At 35.8% G+C, this 24,911-nt stretch overlaps 1 protein-coding gene across 1 annotated transcript in view; it reads right to left on the bottom strand.

Moving 5' to 3' along the window:
* The window catches only part of Gpc6 (glypican 6), a 981,663-nt gene that overhangs the window by 315,273 nt on the left and 641,479 nt on the right, over window positions 1–24,911 (bottom strand). The window contains exon 4 of the mRNA XM_042682659.1: window positions 7,326–7,491. Coding sequence (XP_042538593.1) covers window positions 7,326–7,491 — 166 coding nt within the window. The remainder of the gene's footprint in view (window positions 1–7,325; window positions 7,492–24,911) is intronic.

The raw sequence follows: 24,911 nt of genomic DNA, 5'->3' as shown, positions 1-24,911 counted from the left end.
GATAACAAAAACATCTAATAAAATGCTGGTGACTATCAGACAACTGTGGGTTTTTTTTTAAGTGAGTAGTTAGTATTGCTTACGTATGCTGCCAAAAGTATAGAGAACATAGATATAATAAATGCCCATAAAAATGAGAAGTTTTGAACCAAACTATATAGTGTTGGAAAGTATTAGATTTCAACAGATAGACAACAATGTTTGCAGGGGTTTTTTCCTAGGAAAAAATCTTGATGGTTTTAGAAATGTATGAGGGGAGAAAATCATGTTCTCTTAATAACAGTACCATGAGATTTTAAGGTAATTGCTTTGGCATTTGTTTCTAAATTTAAAAGTTGCATTTCTGGATGATATTATTGAATATCCTTACATAAAATTGATTAAAAGAGAAGCTCTGAAAGCTGTTTGCTAAAGACAGTTCTGAAGCTATTCTTCTTCTGTGGCTTAAAGGATATGTATGTATGTTTGGTTATGGGGCTGGAACTCAGGGCCTGGGTGCTTTCCCTGTGATCTCTGCTCAAGGCTAGTGCCCTACCACTTTGAGCCACAGGTCCACATCCAGTTTTCTTGTGGTTAATGGGAAATAAGAAAGTCATGGGCCTTCCTGCCCAGACTGGCTTCAAAGCATAATCCTCAGTTCTCAGCATCCTGAATAGCTAGAATTATAGGTGTAAGCTACCAGTGCAAAGCCTTGTGGCCCTGGCAGCACTTTCCCTGATATTGCTTTTTGCTCAAGGTTAGTGCTCTACAATTTGAGTCACAGCTTCACTTCTGGCTCTTTTGATAGTTAATTGGAAATAAGAATCTCAGCAACCCAGATGTTCCTCAGCAGATGAATGGACCAAGAAAATGTGGTATATATACACAATGGAATTCTAAGAATAACATTGTGCTATTTGTAAGGAAATGGAAAGAGTTGGAAAAAATTATATTAGTGAAATAAGCCAGAACCAAAGAAATATAGGCTGCATGGTTTCCCTCATTTGTTGTAACTAGAAACTGCCTGTAAATCTTTAAGGAAACACACTGGATAGCAAAAGACAATAAAATACACTTGGATATGATAAATTATACAGGACTCTAGACATTCTCACAGTGAGACCAAGGAGTATATTCTTAGGAGTGGATCACAAGGGTTCAATAGCTATGGGAATATGAGCATATAAAATTATGTTTACTGAAAAGAACTCCAAGAAATGGAAAGAAGAGTTTTTACGTTATTTTGCTTCCTGTTCTTCTTTTCTCCTTTGTCACTGTTTTTGATTTCTGTGCTTTTTATATTGTATGTAAGTTTATCTGTTTGGGGGTGAGTAAGGGGGAACACAGAAACAGTGGAACAAAGAGTGGGAAAATGTAGCAGTGATACTATGTTGAAAATGAACTATACAACTTGTAGGGTTGGGGGGTCAAGAGGAAGAAACTGGGAGAAAATGAGGAATGAGGTGACACTGTTGAAAAAAAAAAGAAATGTACTCATTACCTAACGTATGTAACTACAACTCCTTTGTACATCACCTTGACAATAACAAGAAAAAACAAAAGTCTCAGGGACTCCTGCTCAGGCTGGCTTTGAACTGTAATTTGTAAATCTTAGCCTCCTTCATAGCTAGGATTATAAAAGGTATGTGCCACTGATGCCTGGCTAGAAACTTTTTATGCATAGGGTCTAGAAGTTTCTACAATATGGTATTTCAGATCTATCAGCTAAAGTTGTATTTTTCCAACTATGGAATTCTTTTTTTTTTTTTTTGGGTCCGGTCATGGGGCCTGAACTCTGGGCCTGGGCACTGTCCCTCAGCTCTTCAGCTCAAGGCTAGTGCTCTACCACTTGAGCCACAGTGCCACTTCCAGTTTTTTTCTTTTTGCTTATGTGGTGCTGAGGAATCCAATCCAGGGCCTCATGCATGCAAGGCAAGCACTCTACCACTGTGCCACCTTCCCAGCCCCTACTATGGAATTCTTTGTAACTAGAAAAAATTCTTCTCAGATTTATATTATAAATTTCACGCTTGAGAAAAATCTTTAAAAGGTGACACTGTATACAAATGTCTGAAATAGTTTATGCTTATGGTATATTCTTCTGAAATGGAGCATCATGTCTTCTTTTAACTTTACTAAAAGGAAGCCTAGTTTATTTGCTATATACAATATAAATTTAACCTATTCATTTCAAATACATTTAATCTACTAATTTCAAATAAAGTTAATCTCGTAATTGAATCTACTAATTTCAAGTAGATTTTATCTACAGTCACAAAGTCATTTGTGCACCAGTGTTGCCATTTATAAATGGCATCAGTTCATCGCGAACCTAACAGCTTCTTTGCAGCTGACTCTAATTTTCAACTTGATAGTAGCTGTCACCATGGAAGAACTAGGCTCATTATCTGATTTGTTTCTGCCATCTCTGCTCTCAAAGAGTCCATTAGCAACAGGGACATGCAGTTTTTAAATTACTGAATTACTCAGACTTCCATTAAAACAGTAGATCTGATCTACAAAGTAAAATAGAAGAGCTTTTTTACATTTTGTTCCACTATTCTGTCTAGTTTTTCCATTTATTCCACTTAAAGAGCACACATTTCATGTTGTTTTTCTCAACCTTCTAGGTCCTCTTGTCTGTCAATATACTTAAACAACAGCCAGGCACATGGTGGGCCTTAAATAAATGTGTGTGGGTTAACAAATAAATTAACAAAACAATAGATGAGATACATCACAAGGTCTCTCAGCCTGTCATAGATGCAGTATCCCTTTGAATGGGTACCATCATGTTTGATAGTCTCATAACAGTTTCTTTATTTTGGAGCCAGCTTGAAACTTTATAATTGCTCAGTTTGAAAAGAACAAAGCCCAGAAAGTGATACGATTAGTTTGTCTAGTCTTTCAGTGTCCAAACTAAAAAAACAAAAAATTACAATATTAATGATTGCTTTTCTTTTCTCCTTCACTGGAGGGCATCTTTGGGTCAGGGAACTCAACTTTTTCTTGATGACATAATACAAAATTCTCCAAACCTATCAGTTCATGCCAGTGTTGGTGATGATACTGAGGTCTGACCATAGAAAAAAAAAGTCAAAAATAAAAATAACCAAGCATTTTAAGAACCACAGATCATACTAGATCTACTGAAACTGTCATGGGAATTTGTCAATTCCAGAGGTTATAACAGTCATGTATGTTGTGGCTATTAATCATCAATTGGCTTTGACAATACTAATTTGGTACAACTATATTTAGCACTTTGTTCTACACTTATTGATCGTAGACCCTGTCTTGGACCTTTAGACTGGGTAAAATCTCACTACTGAGAGGATACCTGGAACCCTGAGTTCCTTTCACCTATTATTTTATCAACATTTATTAATTATCTACATTATAATTAAATGCAGGGCAAAAGTGAACGTTCACAGTAAGTTGAATTAATATGCTGTAATGATTAGGGTCTTACTAATTTTAAGCTACATAATGGGAGAAAATGCTTTAAGATCTTACATTTATACTTGCCATGAGAAACATCCGGTAACATTTTAGTAATAAAAATAGTACTGAATGAAACAAAAACTCTACCTTTTATCATACCAGCCCTCCCTTCTCACACTAGTACCTTCTTTTTTAAAAATTGTCTCTGGTTTTCATAGTCCATAAAACCGTAGAAGGTACCAGATGTTTGGAGGAGGTTGTCCCACACATCCTCAATTTTAAAATAGATGCAAGATTTATTATCGTCATATAAATGCAACTTCAGCTTTGACTTTTGTGCTCACGAGCTAGGTGTAATCTGCAACATGGCCTCTTGTCAAACAGAACAGTTCTTATCTGTAAAGTATCTGTATCAAGGGCCAAAATAACCACAGGATGCTACTAAAATGTGCTCTGCACACAAGCTGCTTCCCTCCAGGAAAATTTTTAAATTAATGTAAACATTTTGTTTTCCAAGAAAAGCATTTTGATTTGGACTCACCCTCACAGATAGTTGATGTGCATTCATAGAAACACCTGAGGGATGTGGTTAACTAAATTGTCTCAAATTAGGATTTTTTTCCTCCAATTTCATAGTTTTCAATATTGAGAACAGATTAAAAACTCCTCTTATACTCCTTTCAGGTTCTTCCTAGCTCAGGATCTTCATAGTGTATTGGTTCATGCGACTTATTTGCAAGTGGTAGCTGTTCAAGGAAATCTCACAGGTGACTAGAAAACAGACCTGAAGCTCTCTAAGTACTTTCCTGTGGGTCTAGCAGCATCTTCTCCTAAGTGGATAGCAACTTAAAAAAAATGCTTTTTACATAAGGCATAGCATTCTTCCTTTTACCTACACTAGGGAATTGGTAAAAATCTGTGCATGGTGTAGAGCTAGAGAAGGACTACGAAATCTATCCTGAACTTGTTTCTAAGATTAAAAACAAATGATACCAGTACTCTGACCCTGGAGCTTCGGAAGAGTATTCAAAACCCCCGAGATTTTAATTAAACACTTAAAACATTTCACCTTCTACATGAACTACTTTTCTTTAGGGATGATTCAGATACCAACTGAATTCGAAGTTGATTCCTGGTATTGTAAAGATCATGGCAATGTGCCACCACTTTTGACTCTACCAACACGTGCTACTGCTAACAGTGTAGATGAAAACATAACAATTAAAGAAAAATCCATAAGAGACATAACCTCCCATAGTAATGCCTAGACAGGGATGGCAATATAATTGGTAGCACAGGAGTGAAGGGTTTGATAAAATGATATTGGGAACCAGGGAGTGATGAATTGTCATTGCTAACCAGAGGGTGCTATTGACTGTGATTTTTTTTGTGTGTGTGTGAATATCAATTTTCACAGGAGTGTTTTTGTTCAAGAACATTGTAATGTTGTCATCTTGGATGTGTCTCCATGGGAAATGGAGTTGGCACTGTTGACTAATTTATATAATAAATGTGAGAACTAACACTTCACACCCAGACAAGTATTGCCAGAACACATACTTTGCTCTGCAAATCTAAAATGGTAGCCAAGTCTCAATACTATAGTTAAGCCAGGAGAAAGAACACCAGGAGAATGTTCTCAAGGACTACTAAGGCTAATTTAAAAACAGAGGAAAATATTTGAAATCCATTCAGATAAGCCTATCAGTTCCACTTTTCATTACAGTACAACCAAACAAGAGGATTTCATATTTCCATTTTTAAATCGAATTATTTCTCAGACATTCAATTTGTATCAGATTGCATCTAGAAATGCAGCTAGCTCAAACTGGAGGGGTTTTGTGTTAAAAGAGCCAATAAAGACAAGGAGAAAAAGCCAAGCAAGAAGACATTATGACTCTAATAAATGAAAAAGTCCACATCCTCAGTCTTAATTGTGTTTTCTTCTATCTAACAGAATCGCAAAGCCATTTCATCAATAAACAGCAGCCTAACCAAAGACCAGGTTAAGAAGTAGGCAATTTCAGCCACAAAGTACAAATGATCTAGATGACTCTAATGGATACTATAAGGTTAAATCTGGTTTAAAAATAGGCAAATCTTAATGTTCAATGGACAAACATGAAAATGGAACCAGATAAATTGAGACAATGAGTGAATTGGGAGCATTGAGGGAGAAGGCAGGCCACTGATCAAGATGCATTGACTTTCAAAACCCTTTGTACAATCTCTTCAATAAAAAGCTGAAAATAAAATCCAGTTCCTTGCTCAACAAAATAAGAAAAGAACAAAAATATGCAAATTGCTTTAGCTTATTTTAGTAAGATTACCTTTTTATTACCATTATCTGAGAACCTTGTCCTTGCCAAAATTAGCTTAAATCTTATATCCTAGAAGATCAAGTTTATTTTTCCTTTTTCTTCCTATCTCCAACATTTTGGCAAAGAAGAAAAATCTCAGCAAAGAATCATGTCACTTTTGATAGAAGTGTATCTTAGTAACAATTAGCCTTTTAAAAACACTCTTATTTTTCCAATTAAGTAACCAAAGACTATGTAAACAGATTATATATAATTTTTTGTTCCCCCCACCCCAATTGGAGGGGAAGAGAACATGTTCTTTTGTTTTTTTTTATGTTCTTCAATTTATTCTTATGGAAATGACTCCAAGATTTTTGTAAATGGCCTCCAGTTTAGTCAACCTGCTATAACAATATTTTCTCCTTTTTTAAAATTAAATTGCAAATTTAAATTTTATTATTTTTTATTTTTAATAAGTTTTTTTTATTGTGAAAATACTGTACAGAGGGGTTACAGTTACATGAGCAAGGTAATGAGTACATTTTCTCTGGCCTTCTGAAACAAAATACCAAGTTAGCCAATGGCTTCCATTGCCAAAGTCTGTAACTTTACCACACCTAACATATTAGGTTCAGATTCTCTGTATTCTAACACACTCCCAGATCTTTTTCTGATCACACCCTAGTCTGCGCTGTTGGACTTGCATCCTGCACTCTATGGAGAGGTTTGCATAAATGATCAAGGCCTCCAGCACTGACAAATGCTGTTGCTATTTTCACCTCAGAGCCTGTCACTCTGTAATTGCAACAAATGCAATTGAAAGTACTTTTATTTGAAGGCTAGTTGACAGAGGGGAAGAAAACACATTTACTCTTTCAAGGCCTGTATATTTTTCTGGGAGAAGCCTGCCTATAAAAGCCGTCCTTTTATCCTTGGATAGCTATATGGGAAATATCTTTGGGTAGCCAACCTCCAGAATGATTTTGTAACCCAAGAACAGAGTCGTGATTCACAGTCCTTTCCCTTGCTTTCTCCCATTGCCTTTTCTCCCACCTCAGAACACTCTAGGCTCTCTTATGTTTATGTGCTTGGAGCCTTCTTTTCCCCAGAAAGAGATAGAAAATTTGCAAGTTTTAGTGAGAAGACTGAATTATTTCGACCTTAGAAATCTAAGAAAGGAGTTGATACCCAAACTGTGATGCTGTTGAGGGAATATAAACAAATAACAAACAAGAAGTATGGCAAATTGCAGGACACTGTTTTCTTTCTTTCTCGTTTTGTTTTGTTTGTGGTTTTTGTTTGCTTTGCAAGACTGTTTCCTAACTTGTCTCTGCTCAGACAGGCACCCGGCAATTTCAGTCCATTACTTACATCTTCATCAGAGATCTCTGCTAATCGAATCTAGACAGTTCGGCATCCTTACCAGGATGTTCTGTGCCCTATATTCAAGTCACTCTTATTTTGCAAGATAGAAAAGAAGAAAAGAGGCGAATTTATATCTCGTTTGCTAAAACGGCGCTTCCAGTCTCTCCATAAACCATCCTCACGGACTGCTGTGCCGGGTGAACACAGTCAACCAGCATGCCCCGCTGTGCTCCTTACCTATGAACAGGTTCCACTCGGTGTCCAGATCGGCCTGGTTGGCCAGGCAGCCCTTCATGACGTTGAGACAGTAGTTGTTGCAGGGTCTCACGGTGGGCAAGCCTCGACAGTAGGGACAGTAGAGCATCTTCATCAGAGCCCGGATGCACCCAGGGGTGGGACTGACCTGCGGATCATCCAGAAAGAAACAGAACCTCAGAAAAACGCATGAAGGGGAGGAATAAAATATTAGCTCTCTCCCATGGGGACTTGGCTGGGTGGGAGGGAGGGAAGCAAAACAGATCTGATAAACTTGGAAACAATGAGAACAGGATTAAATGTATTAGCTGAATTTGAATCCTTTACATTTTTAAAAAGATTTTTACATGTATGTATTTTGCCAGGACTAGGGATTCAAGTCAGGACTTGAAAGATGCCCTCTAGCTTTTTTTATTTTTGGCTCAAGATTGGTGCTTTACCACTTGAACCACAGGCCTATTTTCAGCTTCTTTGTGGTTGATTGTAAATAAAGTATCTCATCTTCCCAAGCTGGCTTTGAACCAGGTTCCTCAAATCTCAGCCTCCTGAGTAGCTAGAATTGCAATTATAAGCCACTGGACCCCAGCTCTCAGTCTTTCTTAGTACTTGATCTGGAAGTGAGTCACTTCCTATTAAATGTGCTCAGCAAGGTAGTAATAATAATTTCTTTTGAAATGTCCCTGTCAACATTTTGATATCTACGCCATTGTAATTCCACCCCGGAAACAGAGACTCTTATTTCACTGAATGGAACATGAAGTGAAATAACGCATGCGAAAGCAATTTGCAAAGTTAAAAGCCCCATAAAAATGTAGGTATTATTAAAGTTTAATGTGACACCTTTAGAAAAGTTTCCAACTGGTTACTTGACCCCATTTCTAAAGGAGGTTGGCAGAAATCCTGCCTTTGTATGTAACTTGTTTGAAAGGATCAATATCATCTTGTCTGGGATTTCTGAGATCCAGACTTGCTTCGAACAGGTAGAATAAATAAGCTACCATCTTCAGTACAGTCCTGAAAATTCATGTGTAAGGAGGCACTATTACAGTAATTCTGAAATCTTAGTAATTTGTTAACAATGAACATTCTTGGCTATGAATAAGAAATGAGGTGATTCTAATCAATTCTTAAACAAAAAGTGCTTTTCTGACTTATTAAAAATTTGAATTTGACTTTGAAAGTAAGTCATATTTAAAGAGTATACTTAAGTATATTTAAAATGGTATAACTAAAAATAGACAACAGTGCAGAAAGTTCTTTTTCACATCTAGATGTAAAAATGTTGTCATAGTTATTTAATTAATTTTATATAATTTTCAGGATTTAGCCCAGTAACTAAATAAATGTCAATTTTGTGCTTCCAAATTTTAAGCAAGCCCCAACTTAACTTTACTTGCACCTTTTGTCTTATCAGACAGACCTTGATCCTGAGGTGACATCCCACAGACAGGAACATTCAGATGCTGATAAAACACGAAAGGAATATGGAGATACGAAGACATGGAGTTTTGTTTGTTCATTTGTTTTTGGCAGAACAGGAGTTTGAATTTAGAGCCTCCTATTTGTGATACAAGAGCTCTACCACTTGACCCAATCCCCCAACCCCTTTCTTGTTTTAGGCACTTTTCAATAGGATCTGGTATAGTATTCCTCCCAGGCTGATTCAGATGGAATTCCACCAGCACCTCATGGGATTATAGGTGTTCTCTACCTAGCATGCTGACACTTCCAAATACTATAGACAGTCCCTCACATTCTATTTTTCACCTTGAAACCAAACTTGATTTCATGTAAGACTTTGCTTTCTGTAACACTTTCCTGTAATTTTACACAGTGTACCAACAATATTCCTAGTAAATTACTTCAGAAAATGATACCACGTATTATTTAGGTCCTGAAATTTCTACTTATCCTTTGAAATGTTTTTGCATTTTCTTCCCAAAATTTATGAGAATTTTCAAGCATACAGAAATGTTGAACACGTTATAGTAAACAGCAGTATTTCCCACTTCTAGATTACACAATTTACATTTTCTTATATTTACTTCTCCACAGTTTGCTCATTCATTAGTCCAAGCTACTTTTAGGTCAAAATAATAGCCTTCTGATTTGTACTTTACCTAGTAATTTGTAGTTGGTCTAAGCCAAATATAGAGTATTATCCACAATAGAAAGTTAGAGCATTTAAGTACTCTGAATAAAAGGCAAGCAAATGTAATTAGTATTCCTGCATAAAGGTGTTTAAAGAAGGTATAACATTTAATCTCCTACAACAAAATAAAAACAAGAAGAATATGGAAGAAAAGTGGAGGTTCTGGTGACTTTATTTTGAGGACATATTAATGACATCATACCATCTTCCTTAGATTGGTTTTCATTGAGAAAACCAATTTTTAGATGCAAGTGAGCAGAATTGCTTACAAATTTTCTTACAACCCACATCTGTGCCACACCTAGCTTTGCAATTTCTTTCCTAATTCAGATACTTTTCTCCAAGGTCTCACCCTATTTTCACACAAGCTAGCTAAGTGATTTCATTCTTTGATGGTGGACTATTTTATTTTACTGTACTTTGTTTGTCATTGGTATTGTATGATGCTTTGTTTCTCATCCTATTAAAAGTCAGGACTGCAGATCTGAGATCTCTTGGACAGTCTGAAGGGTCTTGTTTCTTGTGACCTTGATCACTTGGTACAATATGTACCTCATATAAGTAATTCTGGTTATTACTTACCTACTTACTAAGTAACGAAGTAAAGTCTTAAGGTCATTTTTCAATCAACCTTTCTAGTAGTGTATTTCCAGATCTCTTTACCACATTGCTATTCAAAGGATAAAAAGAACAAAACGGTTTTAGACACCTTAGCATTTGATTGTTACTTTCTAATGTTGCTGTCAAAGGCTATTGATTGCATTAATTCCAAAGCTTTGCTTTTTTTTTCTTTCCTTAATTGTGTTGGAACCAGTTCAATTTTCTCAATCTGACATTTAGGAAGAGCGGCCACCTCAAAGTAGCAACCAACAGAGAAAATTGAACAGCTTCAGTAATCTAAAAGAACAATGTTGTTCAAGCTAAGTGTAGGTCTCTTAGTACTTTTGGAAATGACATTCTTCTTGGTGCAATAAAGGGTGTTTGAGGAAGATAATACACTGTGAGTGACCAGAGTTGAAGCTTTTATGTTTAAACATCACAGCTTTTGAACTTTCACAACAGCATGTCTGAATTAAAATTTTTTTAAAAAACTTTCGAACTGAAGAAATTTTTGTAAGCAAGCTTCCACAAAGAAGGTTGTTTTAAAATGCCAAGTGTAAAATATTTAGACACAAAAAGTGGAACAAATGGTAACATTATATATATATATATATATATATATATATATATATATACCTTAACTCTGGTCCTTTCATAGTGAAATCTTGCACAGCTATAGAGCAATATCAAGATGGAGAAATTGGCAATATTGCATTGTTTTAAACTATTTCAACTATTTCATTATAATTTCCATGCTTTTTAAGACTGTATTCATTTGTATATATCTATATGTGTCATATGGAGCTCAGTGCAATTTTATCCCATGCACATATTTAAATGATCATCATGGCTATTGCTATATAAAACCGTTCTACCAGATAAAAGACCTTTTTTGTTTAATCTCGACCTCTTGGTCACCTGGAAGTCATTGGCCTATTTTTCATCTGTATATTTTTGTCATTTCAAGAATTTTGCATAAATGGAATTATACTATATATATATATATTTATCCTGATTTCTTTTTTGCCAGTCATGGGGCTTGAACTCAGGGCCTGAGCAATGTATCTGAGTAACTTTAGCTTAAGGATAGCGCTGGACCACTTGAGCCACAGTGCCACTTCTGTCTTTTTCTGAGTAGTTTATTGGAGATAAGAGTCTTACTTTCCTGCCCGGGTTGGCTTTGAACCACGATCCTCAGATCTCAGCCTCTTGAGTATCTAGGTTTACAGGTATAAGCCACTACTAGCCCTGGGTTTATTTAGATTATTTTATGTAGCAAAAGTTTATTCCTCTCCCTTTTTGAGAAGTATTGTATTATTTGAATGGGCAGAGTATGTTCAAATATTAACCTACTGAAGGATAACTAGGTACTTCCCAGTACTGGGCTATTATGAATAAAGCTATAAGGTAAATCTATATGCAGATTTTTACATGAGCATAAATTTTCATTTCTCTAGGATAAGTGTTAGCCCATGTTTGTTTTTTATAAGTAATTTCCAAGCGAGTACCAGAGTTTTGTATCATTTCACAGTTCCAGCAGCAGTGTATGAGATAGCCAGTGATTTCCTCATCTATGTCAGCAGCTGAATCATTACTAGTTTTAATGTTAGCAATTTAACCTCTATTATAAAAGCACAAAGTCTCTCCTATATTTTTAATGGTTTTTTTTGGGGGGGTTTCTTTTTAATGTTGACGGAAAGCAGGAGAAAACGAGGGAGGGGTAACACTTTGAAAAGAAATGTACTTATTACCTAACTGTAACCTCTCTGTACATCACCTCTGCAATAAAATAAAAATTTTTAAATGTATTGTTTAAAGGGGTTTGAGTTCAACATGTTAGTTTGTGAGTACAATGCACCTGCTAAATGTCACTCTGTCATCAGTCTCCACATCTCCCCCATGCCCACCCATCTACTCAATTTTCCTAGTTCAATTTTCATTGAATATTCTGAATGCCTTCTCTCATCCTTCCTGTCTTCATCTGTCTACCTCTTCGACTTGACTTACCTCCTCCCTGATGCCTCAAGCTATTTCTAATTTTGTTGTGAGTTTCTTCTATGTAATATTCCGCCAGCCTTCTAGAATGGGCTATGGTGAATGAAAGGTCCCAAAACATTATAGAATATCCTTAGCAAGGATAGTTTGCACACCCTTTGCAAGCTATCATAATCACATTTTTGTGATTTTTGTATATTATAAATCTCCGAGCAGTACACTATGGCAACATAAGATAAAAAGACACAGAGTTTGGAGAAGAATGGTGAAACAGTCTACTTAGAAGTCTCCAGTATATTCAGGGTTTCTAAATCTGTACCAATATTTCTATATTGGTTCTCACATCAGTAATACCTGGTAATATCTGATTAAAAAAAATAAGACAACCTCTTAAAATATTAACTAAGGAGAAACACAAGTAAAAGCTATAAACCTGTATGTACCCAGTGAACATGTACCTAGATAGTACTTGTTCGTATGAAAATCACATGACTAAAGCAAATAGACATATTTATTTTTGGTTTGCAAAGCGCAAACAAGTTAGTGCCAGTGAATTATTTAATTATTGTAAATTCCCAGTGTGTTGTTGGGCTCACTCAGGACATTACCCACACTTTGCAATGTATAGCTTTATTAAGTGATGTAATATTTCTATTCATGATCTTATAATATAGCATAGGATCTTGAGGTATTTTCTGTGGACTCAAAGATAATTAAATTACATGCAAGTGAGTTTTCATGTTAAATAATTTTTCTAATTCTTTAACACTCAATAACCTGTAAGTAGGCTTTGTAGTAAGTTCATGAGAATCAAATTGAAATTTCTAAGCTAGAAAAACTAACAAAATCAAGTTTTCAGAACACTGAAATCTAATAAAATTCTTACAGCAACCACAGAGGGCTTAATCAAGAAAGAAACCATTAAATTTACGCTTAAAAGGCATTTCTAAATCTAAAGTCTTCAGAAATTAAATACCATTGCAATCTTACAAAACATTTTCTCTGACTACAATGGAATTGAAGACAAAGATCAATAGCAGAGAGAAAACTGTAAAATTCTAAAATTTGAACAGTGCATTCTTATACAACCAACAGGGGAAAGAAGAAATCACTAGAGAAAGTACACATTACTAAGATATATGAAAATGAAAACATAACATGCCAAAACTTATGTGCTCTGCTTTCAAGGCTGTTTGTTTACAAGATCTCAAATCAATAACCTAATTTTATGCCTTAATGAGCTAGAAAAGGAGTGGAAAGTAAATCTAAACTTAGCAGAGTGAAGGAAACAATGAAGAATAACAATGTAATAATAAAAACAGCAAAAAAAGAAACAACAGAGAAACTAAATAGAATGAGTAGTTGCTAGTTAAAAAAAAAAAACACTTAGCTAGATTGAGTAACAAAAATATTGAGAAGCTGGGTGCTGGTGGCTCATGTCTGTAATCCTAACTACTCTGGAGGCTGAAATCTGAGGATTATGGTTAAAAACCAGCCCAAGCAGGAATATCTGTAAGACTCTTATCTCTAATAAACTACTCAGAAAAAAACTGGAAGTGGTGCTTTGGCTAAAGTGGAAGAGCACTAGCCTTGAGCAAAAGAAGCTCAGAGACAATGACCAGGACCAGTAACAAACCAATAAAAATAAATTACTGAGAAGAAATTAGTGACCAACATCAGAAAGAGAAGTGAGGATATTACTATTAATTTTATATAGATAAGAACTATTAAAATTTGGAAATGGAGCTCAGTGATAGAATGCCAGATTATCATGTGCAAAGCTCTGAGTTTGATTCTCCAGCAGCAATAAAATCCAAGAAACTCATAAAACAATAACAAAAAAATACTCTCTGACTTCTGACCGCATGCCGCAGTGGGTAGATTATAGTATCCCAAATGCACACCTACCTAGAACCTACATGTGTGACCTTATTTGCAAATAGGTTCTCAGTAGATGTAAATAAAATGAGGATTGAGATAAATCAGATTTTATTAGTCCAAGAGAGAAGGAGAGTGTCCTTTAAGAGCAGAAAGGGACACAGACAGAGAAAGTGAGGGAAAGATGCAGGCAGTGGCTGGAATGATGTATCTACAAGGCAGAGATACTAAGGATTTGGAAGCTTTTATCTACCAGAAATTGGGAGACAGACACAAGACAATCTCTTTCTTCTAGTGTCCAGAAAAAAACACACTGCTTTCTGATTCCTGATCTCTTCTGATCTCTTCATCCTGGTCTTAGTTAGGGTTTCCAGCTCTATGTAAAGAATAGTTTGTCTTTTTCCAGTGTATGTTTTTGGTTCCTTTTAAAAAATGAGATAGCTGTTATTATGTGGTTTGATTTCTACATCTTCTGTGTTCCAATAGTTTTGTTTTGTTTTTTTTTTTGGTCTGGTCATGGGGCCTGAATTCTGGGCCTGGGCACTGTCCCTCAGCTCTTCAGCTCAAGGCTAGCGCTCTACCACTTGAGCCACAGCGCCACTTCCGGCTTTTTTCTTTTTGCTTATGTGGTGCTGAGGAATTGAACCAAGGGCCTCTGACATGCAAGGCATGCGCTCCACCACTGAGCCACCTTCCCAGCCTCCTGTTCCAATGGTTTTTGAATCTGTTTTTGTATCAGTAAAATGTTTTGTTGAGGTGGTTGTTGTCACTATGTCTCTTCTTATTTGAAGTCTATATTGCTCTAGTTGCTCAGGTTGCTTTTTCTGAGTGTGCTCTTTTATGGGTCCTTATGAATTTTTGGATTGCCTTTTCTATTTCTATGAAGAATAATATTCAGAATTTGATTTCTACCAAATCAGCAGAGTACTTTTAGTAAGATAGCCATTTTTACGATATTAATTCTGCCAATCCATGATCATGGAAGGTGTCTCCGTGTATTGGTATCTTCTTTAACTTCTCTCTTTATGATTTTAGAGTTTTCGTTATATAGGTCTTTCATCTTTTTGGTACAGTTTATAGCTAGGTATGTAATGTTTTTGAGGCTATTTTAAGTGGAATTGTTTTCCTGATTTCCTTCTCAGCCTGTTCATTGCTGTATATAGAAAAGCTACTGATTTTTAAGTGCTAATTTTATATCCTGCTGCACTGCTGAAACTATCAGATTCAGAAGTATTCTTTTTTTGTGTGTGAAATCTTTCAGGTCTTGCAATACAACTAAAAGAAATTTATAGACTAATTGCAATCTCTATGAAAGTTCTGGTAACTTTTCTTTGTAGAAATGAAAAATCTGGCCTAGAAAATCACTTACAATTGTGAAGGCCCCAAATAACCAGAATTATCTTGAAAAAATAGGAAATAAGTTGGAGAGCTTATCCTTAATTGATTTCAAAACCCATATAAAACAGATAATAACAAAAGTTATCACAATGTCACTTCTAGATGCTTATCCCAAAGAATATAAAACAAGCTTTCAAAGATCCATGTGGCCTCCTGTGTTCATTGAGGTTTTCTTTGTACAAACAGGAGTTGGAAATAGCCTAACTTCTGTTGCTAGACAAATAGAAAAAAAGAAAAAAAATATGGTAAATGCCTAACTAGAGTATTATTTAGCCTTAGAAATGATGGAAATCCTGAGATCTGCTATACTATGGGAAGAATATTGAGGGTATTCTGTTAGGTGAAAGAAACTGACGATCAAGAAGAGAATGGTGCATGATTCTACTCACAGGAGACATCCAAAGTAGATAAACAAATTCAATGATATAATATTCAGCAATTAAGAAGAATTATATCTACAGCATTATGGATGAGCTTGGTAAACATTATGCCAAGTAATAGGAGCCAGTCGCAGAGTATCGTCCATTGCATGATTCTTTTTACGCAAAAGTCCAGAATGAGAAAATCCATAGAGATGGAATGTAGTAGTGGTTTTGGTGGTTGGGGCATGGTGGAAGCAGAGCTGGGGCTAGAGAGTGAGTGCTAAAAGTAAATCAATGTTCTGTGTGATCAAAATGTTCTGAAATTAGATTCTCAAAATACTGGCCAGTAATGTAAATACACTACAAATTACTGACCCCTTCACTTTGAGAGACGGTCTGTAAGTTCTGTCTCAAGAAAGCTACCAGCACAACTATGTTTATCACAGCATTATTCACCATAGCTAAGATATGGAACCAACCCAGATGCCCCTCAGTAGATGACTAGATCAAGAAAATGTGATACACACACACAGACACACACAAACACACACACAATGGAATTCTATGCTTTCACCATAAAGGATGACACTGCCTCATTTGTAAGGAAATGGAAAGACCTGGAAAAAAAATCATATTAAGTGCAGTAAGCCAGACCCAAAGAAACATAAGTCCCATGGTTTTCCTTATTTGCAATAATTAGTATACGTCTAGGATAATCTCAGCAGATGAGCAGAATAGCTCAATAGCTATGTAGCTATGACCATATAAGATGATACTAAGCAAAATGAACTCCAAGACATGGACACAAAAGCTTTTACTTTGTTGTTTTTAATGTACTATGTGAGTTTTTGTTTCTTTTGTATGTTCTTCCCCCTATGGTATATCCCCTGTTGTCATGAATTTGAATTTGGTACCCTGATATTGTATGCATGTTTATTTGCGTTAAGGAAGGGAAGGGGAAAAATAGGATGGTGAGGCAAAGGACAATACAACAGCAATATATGCAAGACAATATGTTGGAAATAATCTGTACAATTTGGGGAGAAGAAGAATGGAGGGGGATGGAAAGTAGGAGAAAAATTGGGGAAGGGGTAACAAGTTTGATAAGAAATGTACTTATTACCTTACTTATGTAAGTATAACCACTTTGTACATCACCTTGACAAAAAAAAAATAGGAAAAAACGACAATTGTTTAAAAAGAGGCTCAAGAATATTTTATAAATGAATTTCTCCTATCATAATTTTTAGGAATAAAGAAACAAGAGCTGGACAGTTTGCTCAGTGGTAAAGCAAATGCTTTAGAATTGTAAAGCCCCACATTTTCATCTGTAGCAAAGAAACTAAAATTTTTGACAAAGGAATTTCAGAGACGCAATAAAATTATTTATCACAGATTAAAGAATGCATGTGGTAAAGAATACATGTGGTACTATAAAGTTATTTCAATAATATCATACCCAAATTAAATGAAAACAAGTATGTTTGATCAAATGACCTTATTATTTTTTTTCTCTCTCTCAAAAAAATCATCTTTTTGATGATTCAATGGAAATGAATTCCCATTCATAGGCGGAGAAAAGCTGTGGACTCTTAAGTTCAGTTTGAATACCGATTAAAATGTGCATGCTATGAAACTATCTTCTCTTCATCTTGTACCATTGAATAAGAACAAGAAAAAGACAGGAAATAATTATGAATTGCAAATCAAACCCTGAAGGAAAAATATTCCCTGAAATGTTTACAGTGCACTGTGATAAAAAAAAATTCAACCAATTTAAATGTTTTAAATTTACTTTTTACCTAGAAATCTTCTTGGAAATGCAAGAAACATTTGAAAAGCCATAAAATGAAGATGGAAATTTCTGAGTCTAGGAGAAAGTAAATGGTTCTAATAAACATATTCACAGAATTCCCAAAGTCCAGTAACATCAGTGCTATGGTTCACTTAAAAGCAAAATCAGGACATGGGGGAAAAAGTTAAGTTCTTTGTTATTTCAAGCCAGATCTGTGTGAATGCTTGTTATTTACGTTACAAATCCACTTATCTACATCTAGCTTCTTAACTTCATTCCTTAAATCATAAATATGAATGCCACATTAGTTAATAATGCATGCTATTTATTCACTAGGTAGAGTGCCCAATAGGACATACATAAACTACACAGACACTCAACATACACACATTTTCTCTTTTTTTCTCTCTTTCACTCTCACACACACACAGAAAGAAAGAATGGATATTTCCATTCACTTTTGTCTGTTATTTTAATACATATTTCATTTTAATGTGTTTACCCAATAGGATACAGTATTATTTTAATTTTGCCTTACTGTATCATAATTGGTCATGGTCATACTGTTTTTCACTTGGGCCATCCGCCTGACATTCCAAACTTTACACAACTGTAAATTTTCAAAACACAAGCCCAGAATGTCAAACAGGATCCCTAAGTGTCTCTTTGGGGAATAGCTGTCTTCCTCAGTTAGAAATTATAGCTTAAATATTACTTCATTTAGAAGAAACATCTTTGCAGTGACTTTAAATATGAGCCACTGAAGTGAGAATCCACTTTGGTAGAAACTATGAATTTTCAACCTCTGTACAGTAATTCTAGCATACTTATAATATATAGGCCTTGAAACGTGCATGATCTGCTTTTAAAGTAAGGGGTGTAGGATCTTCATGAATTTGAACTAAATCAATTGCTCAGGAACACACATAACTTTAAACTCTTAGTATAGTAGCTGGCATATGGTAAGAGATTGAAAAAAATTAAAATACTTCTAATACACACAGGAACACAAATACCACATTGTGTAATTTTGAGAATTGTTGATGTATAATGTATAGATAAGAAAATTGTATCTGTATTGTGTGATCTATCTTTATATCATCTATTATCTATCTCTCTCTCTCTCTCTCTCTCTCTCTCTATCTATCTATCTATCTATCTATCCATCTATCTACCTGTCATCCATCTATTGCCTATGCTCTCTAGTTCATGTGTTTATGTGTCAAGGCAGTATAAAGAACTGCCCCTCTTCCATAATACAGGATCACCTGGATAATCCTTCAAGGTTCATAAGAAATGTACTTTGAAAGATGAGATAATTTCATTTGTAAGTTGTGGAATATTTGATCTGTTTATAGTAATTCCCACATTGTCCTAAAGCCTACGGATATTTCTAAAATATAGAAAGGATACATGTTTCCAAGGAGTTTGTTGTGTTTAAACACTAATACTAAATGATTTACATGGTGTGAATATCTAACAAGGCATTCAATCAGCATATTGGGTCTTTCTATGAAAGTGCTAACACCTCTCAACCATGTATGCAGAATCACTTAGAAAAAAAACAAACAGAAAAAAACTCTATTACTTTATAAAAACTTTTTAAAATTATGAAATGTAAGGAGAAGTGCTTCTAGCATTCCTACACTATTTCCCCAAGGAAGGCCTCTGAATTCCAAGGTCCTGCAGTACTGGACCTTTCACAGAAAGGAAGAGATGTAAGTGGTTAAATGAGAATGTTGTATGGCATATCATGATAATATGCCAATAAATATAATTTCATGATTGGCTAGAAAATTGGCTTATAAACATTTTAGAAAACTGTAATGTTGCTCATAAGAGTTAATAATATAATGTTTTTAACTATCTTTATTGGTGCCACTCCTGATAAGAATATATGCCCCATGATATCATTTTCCTATGAAAAAATCCTATTAGACTTACGTTATTCCAATTCACAGTGCCAATTTCACGAACATCATCCACCATTAATTCCTATGTTTAAAAAGAGTCCAATAAAATAACTGATTAAATTTTAGGTCAAAGCTTAAATGAAGATATTAAGCATAATTTTACTAAGTTGTAGAGATAATTCCCACATTGTCCTAAAGCCTATGGATATTTCTAAAATATAGAATGGATACATGTTTCCAAGGAGTTTGTTGTGTTTAAACACTAATATTAAATAATTTACATGGTGTGAATATCTAACAAGGCATTCAATCAGCATATTGGGTCTTTCTATGAAAGTGCTAACACCTCTCAACCATGTATGCAGAATCACTTAGAAGGTAAATGGTTTTCATATTACAAAATGTAACTTTAAGGATAGTGACCCAAACATCTGAATCTTTAAAGAATGGGTTCAGTTTCAAAGAAATAATATCTTGTCTATTGAAAACAGTTCTCTTTGGTGTCAGTACAGTGGCTTGAGCTAAGAGCCTTGCATTCTCACTTGGCTTTTTTACTCAAGGCTGGCACTCTACTACTTGAGCTACACTTTCACTTCTGGCTTTTGTCTGGTTAATTGGAGATGGGCATCTCTCAGACTTTACTATTTGGGATGGCTTTAAATTGCTACTCTTTTATCTCAGCATCAGAGGAGTTAGGATTATAGGTGTGAGTCATCAGAATCTGGTTAAAAAAGAAGTCTTAAATATAGGCAAAACACTGTGTTTGCTATATCTTTTGATCAGTATTTATTGATCTTTTGAACATCTGGTGTTAGTTGTTGTCTAAAGAAATACAAAATATGTTCATTACACTTAGGAAGAACAATTACTTTTTCACAAGTCCTTCTTGAAGAAATGAAAGATTTTATTTCTAAACTTTCATTAACATTCATTAGATTTTATTGGGAAAGCTATATAAGCACAACGTGTTTGAGTCACACTTTTTCTTTTATGATAAGCATAGATTATGTAATATAGCAGCAATAGAAGTTGTTGGATTATTTATTTTTAAAAGTTTTGACTGAATGCCAACAACTCTGGCTACTCAGGGGGCTGAGATCTGAGGATAGCAGTTTGAAGCCAGCCTGGGCAGGTAAGTCTGTGAGACTCTAATCACCAATTAACTACCAAAAAGTTGGGAATGGAGCTGTGGCTCAAGTGGTAGAGTGCCAGCCTTGAGCACAAAAGCTAAGACCTCACCCAGACTCTGAGTTCAAGCCACATCACTGGTACCCAAAACCAAAATACAAAACAACAACAACAAAATTCTCCAAGGTCTTGAAGGGAGAAAAAATGCTGAATAGCAAACATAAATTATGTTCCTTTTAGAGGAGGTGGTAGGCAGGAAGGGCTGCCAACTCAAGATGAAGCACTGAGAGAAATGACTAGGGGCTCTTCTCTCTGTATGGCTTTCTGCATCCTATCCATCAGCAGCAACAGGGTGTTACATGTAGCATGCCGATATTGCCCAATCAGTGTCTGTCAACCTCTTCTCGTTTATTGTTTGTCTTCATGAGGTGGATGCAACATGCATACACAAATTATCTCCTGCTGGGCTCACTGCTCATTCATTGCTCAACATGGTGCCGCCAAATCTTGATGTGCCACCAAACAAGGCCTAAACTACAGATTGTTAAAACAGCCACTGGATAAACGAACCTGTTTAAACCAATCAAAGAATGATTGACATGTCATTTCAGAATGATGGAAGCCAAAGAAAAAACTCCAGGAATAGTATGGTCACTCTTGTCCAACACTAAGATAGATTAGGAAAATATGTCAGGAGGGGATTGAATCGAGGATTTAGGAGGCCATTCCAGAGGCTTTTCAACTAATATTTGAAGCATAGTCCTTGAAACTTGATTCTTAACTTATTCAGTGCAGGAAAATAGAGACTAAAGAGAGAATCAAGATTCAAGGAATGTATTTCATTTATTTCTTGAGACATGAGAATAAAATACTCCCATTAGAACACGCAAATCTAAATGAAACCAGTAGCTGGGTGCTGCTGGCTTACACCTGTAATCCTCACTACCCAAGAGGCTGAGAGCTGAGATTGGTTGTTCAAACCAGCCCAGAAAGAATGTCTGTGAGACTCCTAGCTCTATTTAACCACCAAAAAGCCAGAAGTGGAGATCTGACACCTGTGGAAGAGAACTAGCCTTACTCAAATAGCTAAGGGACAGTGCTGAGATACTGAGTTCAAGCCCTAGTACCAGAACAAGAAAAGAAAAAGGAAAAATAAGTGAAAACAATATACATCACGGAGTACTTTTAAAAACATGCATGATCTCATTTTAAAACTCCAAACTGTTGTTCAAGTTGTCCCTTTTGTTCTTATAAACAGAAGTGAGACTCTCTTGTATAAATGTATATCAAATACTTTCCTAGACTTAAGCTGTGAGCAAATGGTTACGACTACAGTGAGATAGGGTATGTTAATCTCTTCCCAATCATCACCTTTCTTGGAGTCAAGAAAAACCATGAAACTTTGGCTTTTGAGGAGTAGGTGTGTGAATGAATTTATGTAATGGGATTTGTTCTTAACATGCCAGCCTTGTCTATGTGAAAATGTTAAAACACTGAAATTTGTTGCTATCTGTCATGTTCATTTACTGTAGCTATTAACTAGAACCAATAAACAAGTGGGTGGTTAATATCTTCTTACCCTTAGGAAAGGAGGAGTTTCAATGTCATTTGCATTTCTAAATTGAAGTACTCAGCACAAGTCTGTTTTATAAAGCAGGGAGTCTTGAAGATTTTTGAAAAAGAAATAAGCTGATCTAATTTAGACACTTAGAAATAAATCATGCCCTCAGAAAATGACTTGTTTTGAGAGGGTTTGCATCTTTCCCTTGAGAAAATGACATCAGAAGACTCAGACACAGATAAGCTGGGTAGACAGGATGGGGATAAACTAATAAATCAGTTTAATCTTTTAGGGCTCATGTTTATAGCTTAGGATTTTGGTCTACCCTTGAGAATACAGGTACATGGCAATGAGGACCGAGACAAGGGAGTATGAGATGCAGAAATTAAATCCCAGGAACAAAGTTACAGGTAAACTCTCAGTTGCAAAACTGAGATAAGTTTTCTCTCCAATCATGCCAAGACTCAGACTCTCAGAGAGAGGTTTAAATAGTTGAATAAATAATTAGACTGTATAAGCAGTCCCAAAGACAAGAGAAATTTAGATTTCAATGAGGTTGCTATTTTATGAGGTTCACTGTAAAATCCAACAAAGGTTAAACACGGGAATCTGAACTAGGCTTCATAATCTATGGTGCCAATATTGTCATAAGTCAAGTGAATGGACAGAGTTCTACAATTTAGTTTCCTAAAAATGAGGTTGCAGAATACTACGTATATAGATTGATCTCAACAAAAATTTCATAGACTTAAAATTTCCTTGCTTTCCTGAATCCTGATTCAATTGTACCTTCCCAATGCATTCTAGGCTATCAGTTTCACAGCTCTGATGATGTTTACAAATTATTCAAGAGAGGTCACCATGCATTGTATTAGAATATAAGTCTGACTTCTATCCTTCCGGTTCCTGGCAGAATAAAAAGTCAAATTTGAAATGAAAAATTTCATTTAAAGTTCAACTTCTGATTTCTTATTGATAAATCCAGTAATTAGGAGTATAAATTATTTTTATGGTTTACATAAAATACAGCTATTTGATTACCATAATGCTGGTGCTCTTTAACATAACAAACAATATAGGCTCACTTGAAAATGTCAAGAAGCTGACATAAGTGCCATTGTCACGGTCCTCTTCCATACCTTACATTTTGTAAGAAGGAAATGGGGGTTGGAGAGCTGGAATGGAGCGATGCCTGGCTGGGCTCATCAAAGCAAGCAAACCTTGTTCATTATCATACCTCCAGTCATTGATACCTGTCCTATGTCCCATGTGACTATTTCATTAATTACTGGAAAGAAATTGCAATGCAAATAAGAGAAAATTGTGCAAACAGGCTATTATTGTCTTTCTGCATACTAACATATGTCAAATTTACTCATGCCATAAATAAAAATTTCCTCTACAAAGCATCATTTGCAATAGGCCACGGTCTAATCCATCAGCAAAATGGCCTGAAGGGAGAAAGATGGAGATTACTTTATGGAAGTGCTGGAATGATGAATGCAATTTTACCAATGGAATGCTAAGTTTACATAGAAGAAAAGGATCTTAGGCATTATTCATTTTCCTTAACAAACGAATCCATTCATCAGTGTGTTTCCTTGATTGTGTTCTGTTAGCAGCAAATCATATTGGGGTATATGTATGTGTGTGTGTGTGTGTGTGTGTGTGTGTGTGTGTGTGTGTGTGTGTGTGTGTGTGTGTGTGTGCCAGTACTGGGTCTGAACACCATCCCTTAGCTTTTATGCTTTAGGATGGCACTCTTGAATTTGAGCCACAGCTCTACTTGCAGCTTTGTAGTGATTAATTGGACATTCCTCATGGACATTCCTGCCAGGGAATGGAATTTCCTTCCAACCTTGATTGTCCAGACCTCAGGTTCTTGAGCAACTAGGATTAAGGCATTTTGCATGAAACACCTACCAAGGAAAAAAAATCTATTGGTTCTCAGAAAAAGGCTTTCCAACTACAGAAGTGAAACCACCAGTGAAAGGTATACCGTGGTTGTCTTGAAGTCTCTAGGTTTGGAATCTTCATATTAGAGAATTATGATCCCCAAAGTGCCTTAAGAGAGTTGGAACTGTCTTCCCTTTTTCTCCTGTCTACCAGAACAACCTCAGGCAAGAACAGGGCGCCTCTTGCTGTCACTCTATTTGAAATATCATACATCTTTCTTTCAGTGCCAAGAGACTTGGGATTAAAGACTAGGCTGTATAAACCAACGCTGGAGGCTCACATCTAGCTAATGAGGAGGCTGAGAGCTGAGGATCAAGGTCCAAAGGCAGCCTGGGAAGAAAAGTCTGTGAGACTCTTCTGGACAGTTAAGCAGCCAAAGGCCAGAAGTGGAGTTGTGGTTCAAATGGTAGAGTGATAGCCTTGAGTAAAAAAGCCAAGCAAGAGCAGGAGGCCCTGAATTCAAGTACCAATATCAACACAAGAAAAAGAAAAAAGAGGAAACTCTATATAGTGAGAGATTAAACACCTCACAGGCATAACGTAAAAGCATCCTTTACTTGTTGGCTTAACCAGATAGTCTTATTTGCCTTTGTGTATATTTTAAGGAGATGTGGTAAGATGATATTTTAATCTTTGCTCCATGTATCTGAAAGACGAAGCCCAAAGCCCGTCTTGCTCAAGCCTCCCTCTAATTACTTACTAAGTACAATGCTCTTTTGTGAAGCTGAAAGGTCTTTCTCCTCTTCTCTGATAGCTCCATTGATGGCAGATGTCACACCCCAGCTGTGAGAGTCATTCGCCTGGCAGATTTACACTGTCCACACTTTGAA

This window comes from Dipodomys spectabilis, unplaced genomic scaffold (assembly GCF_019054845.1).
Source record: "Dipodomys spectabilis isolate Male_0828 unplaced genomic scaffold, ASM1905484v1 ptg000075l, whole genome shotgun sequence".
In the NCBI taxonomy this organism is placed as follows: Eukaryota; Metazoa; Chordata; class Mammalia; order Rodentia; family Heteromyidae; genus Dipodomys; species Dipodomys spectabilis.
Note: the sequence above shows the minus strand (reverse complement) of the source record. Positions and strands in the feature narration are given on the sequence as shown.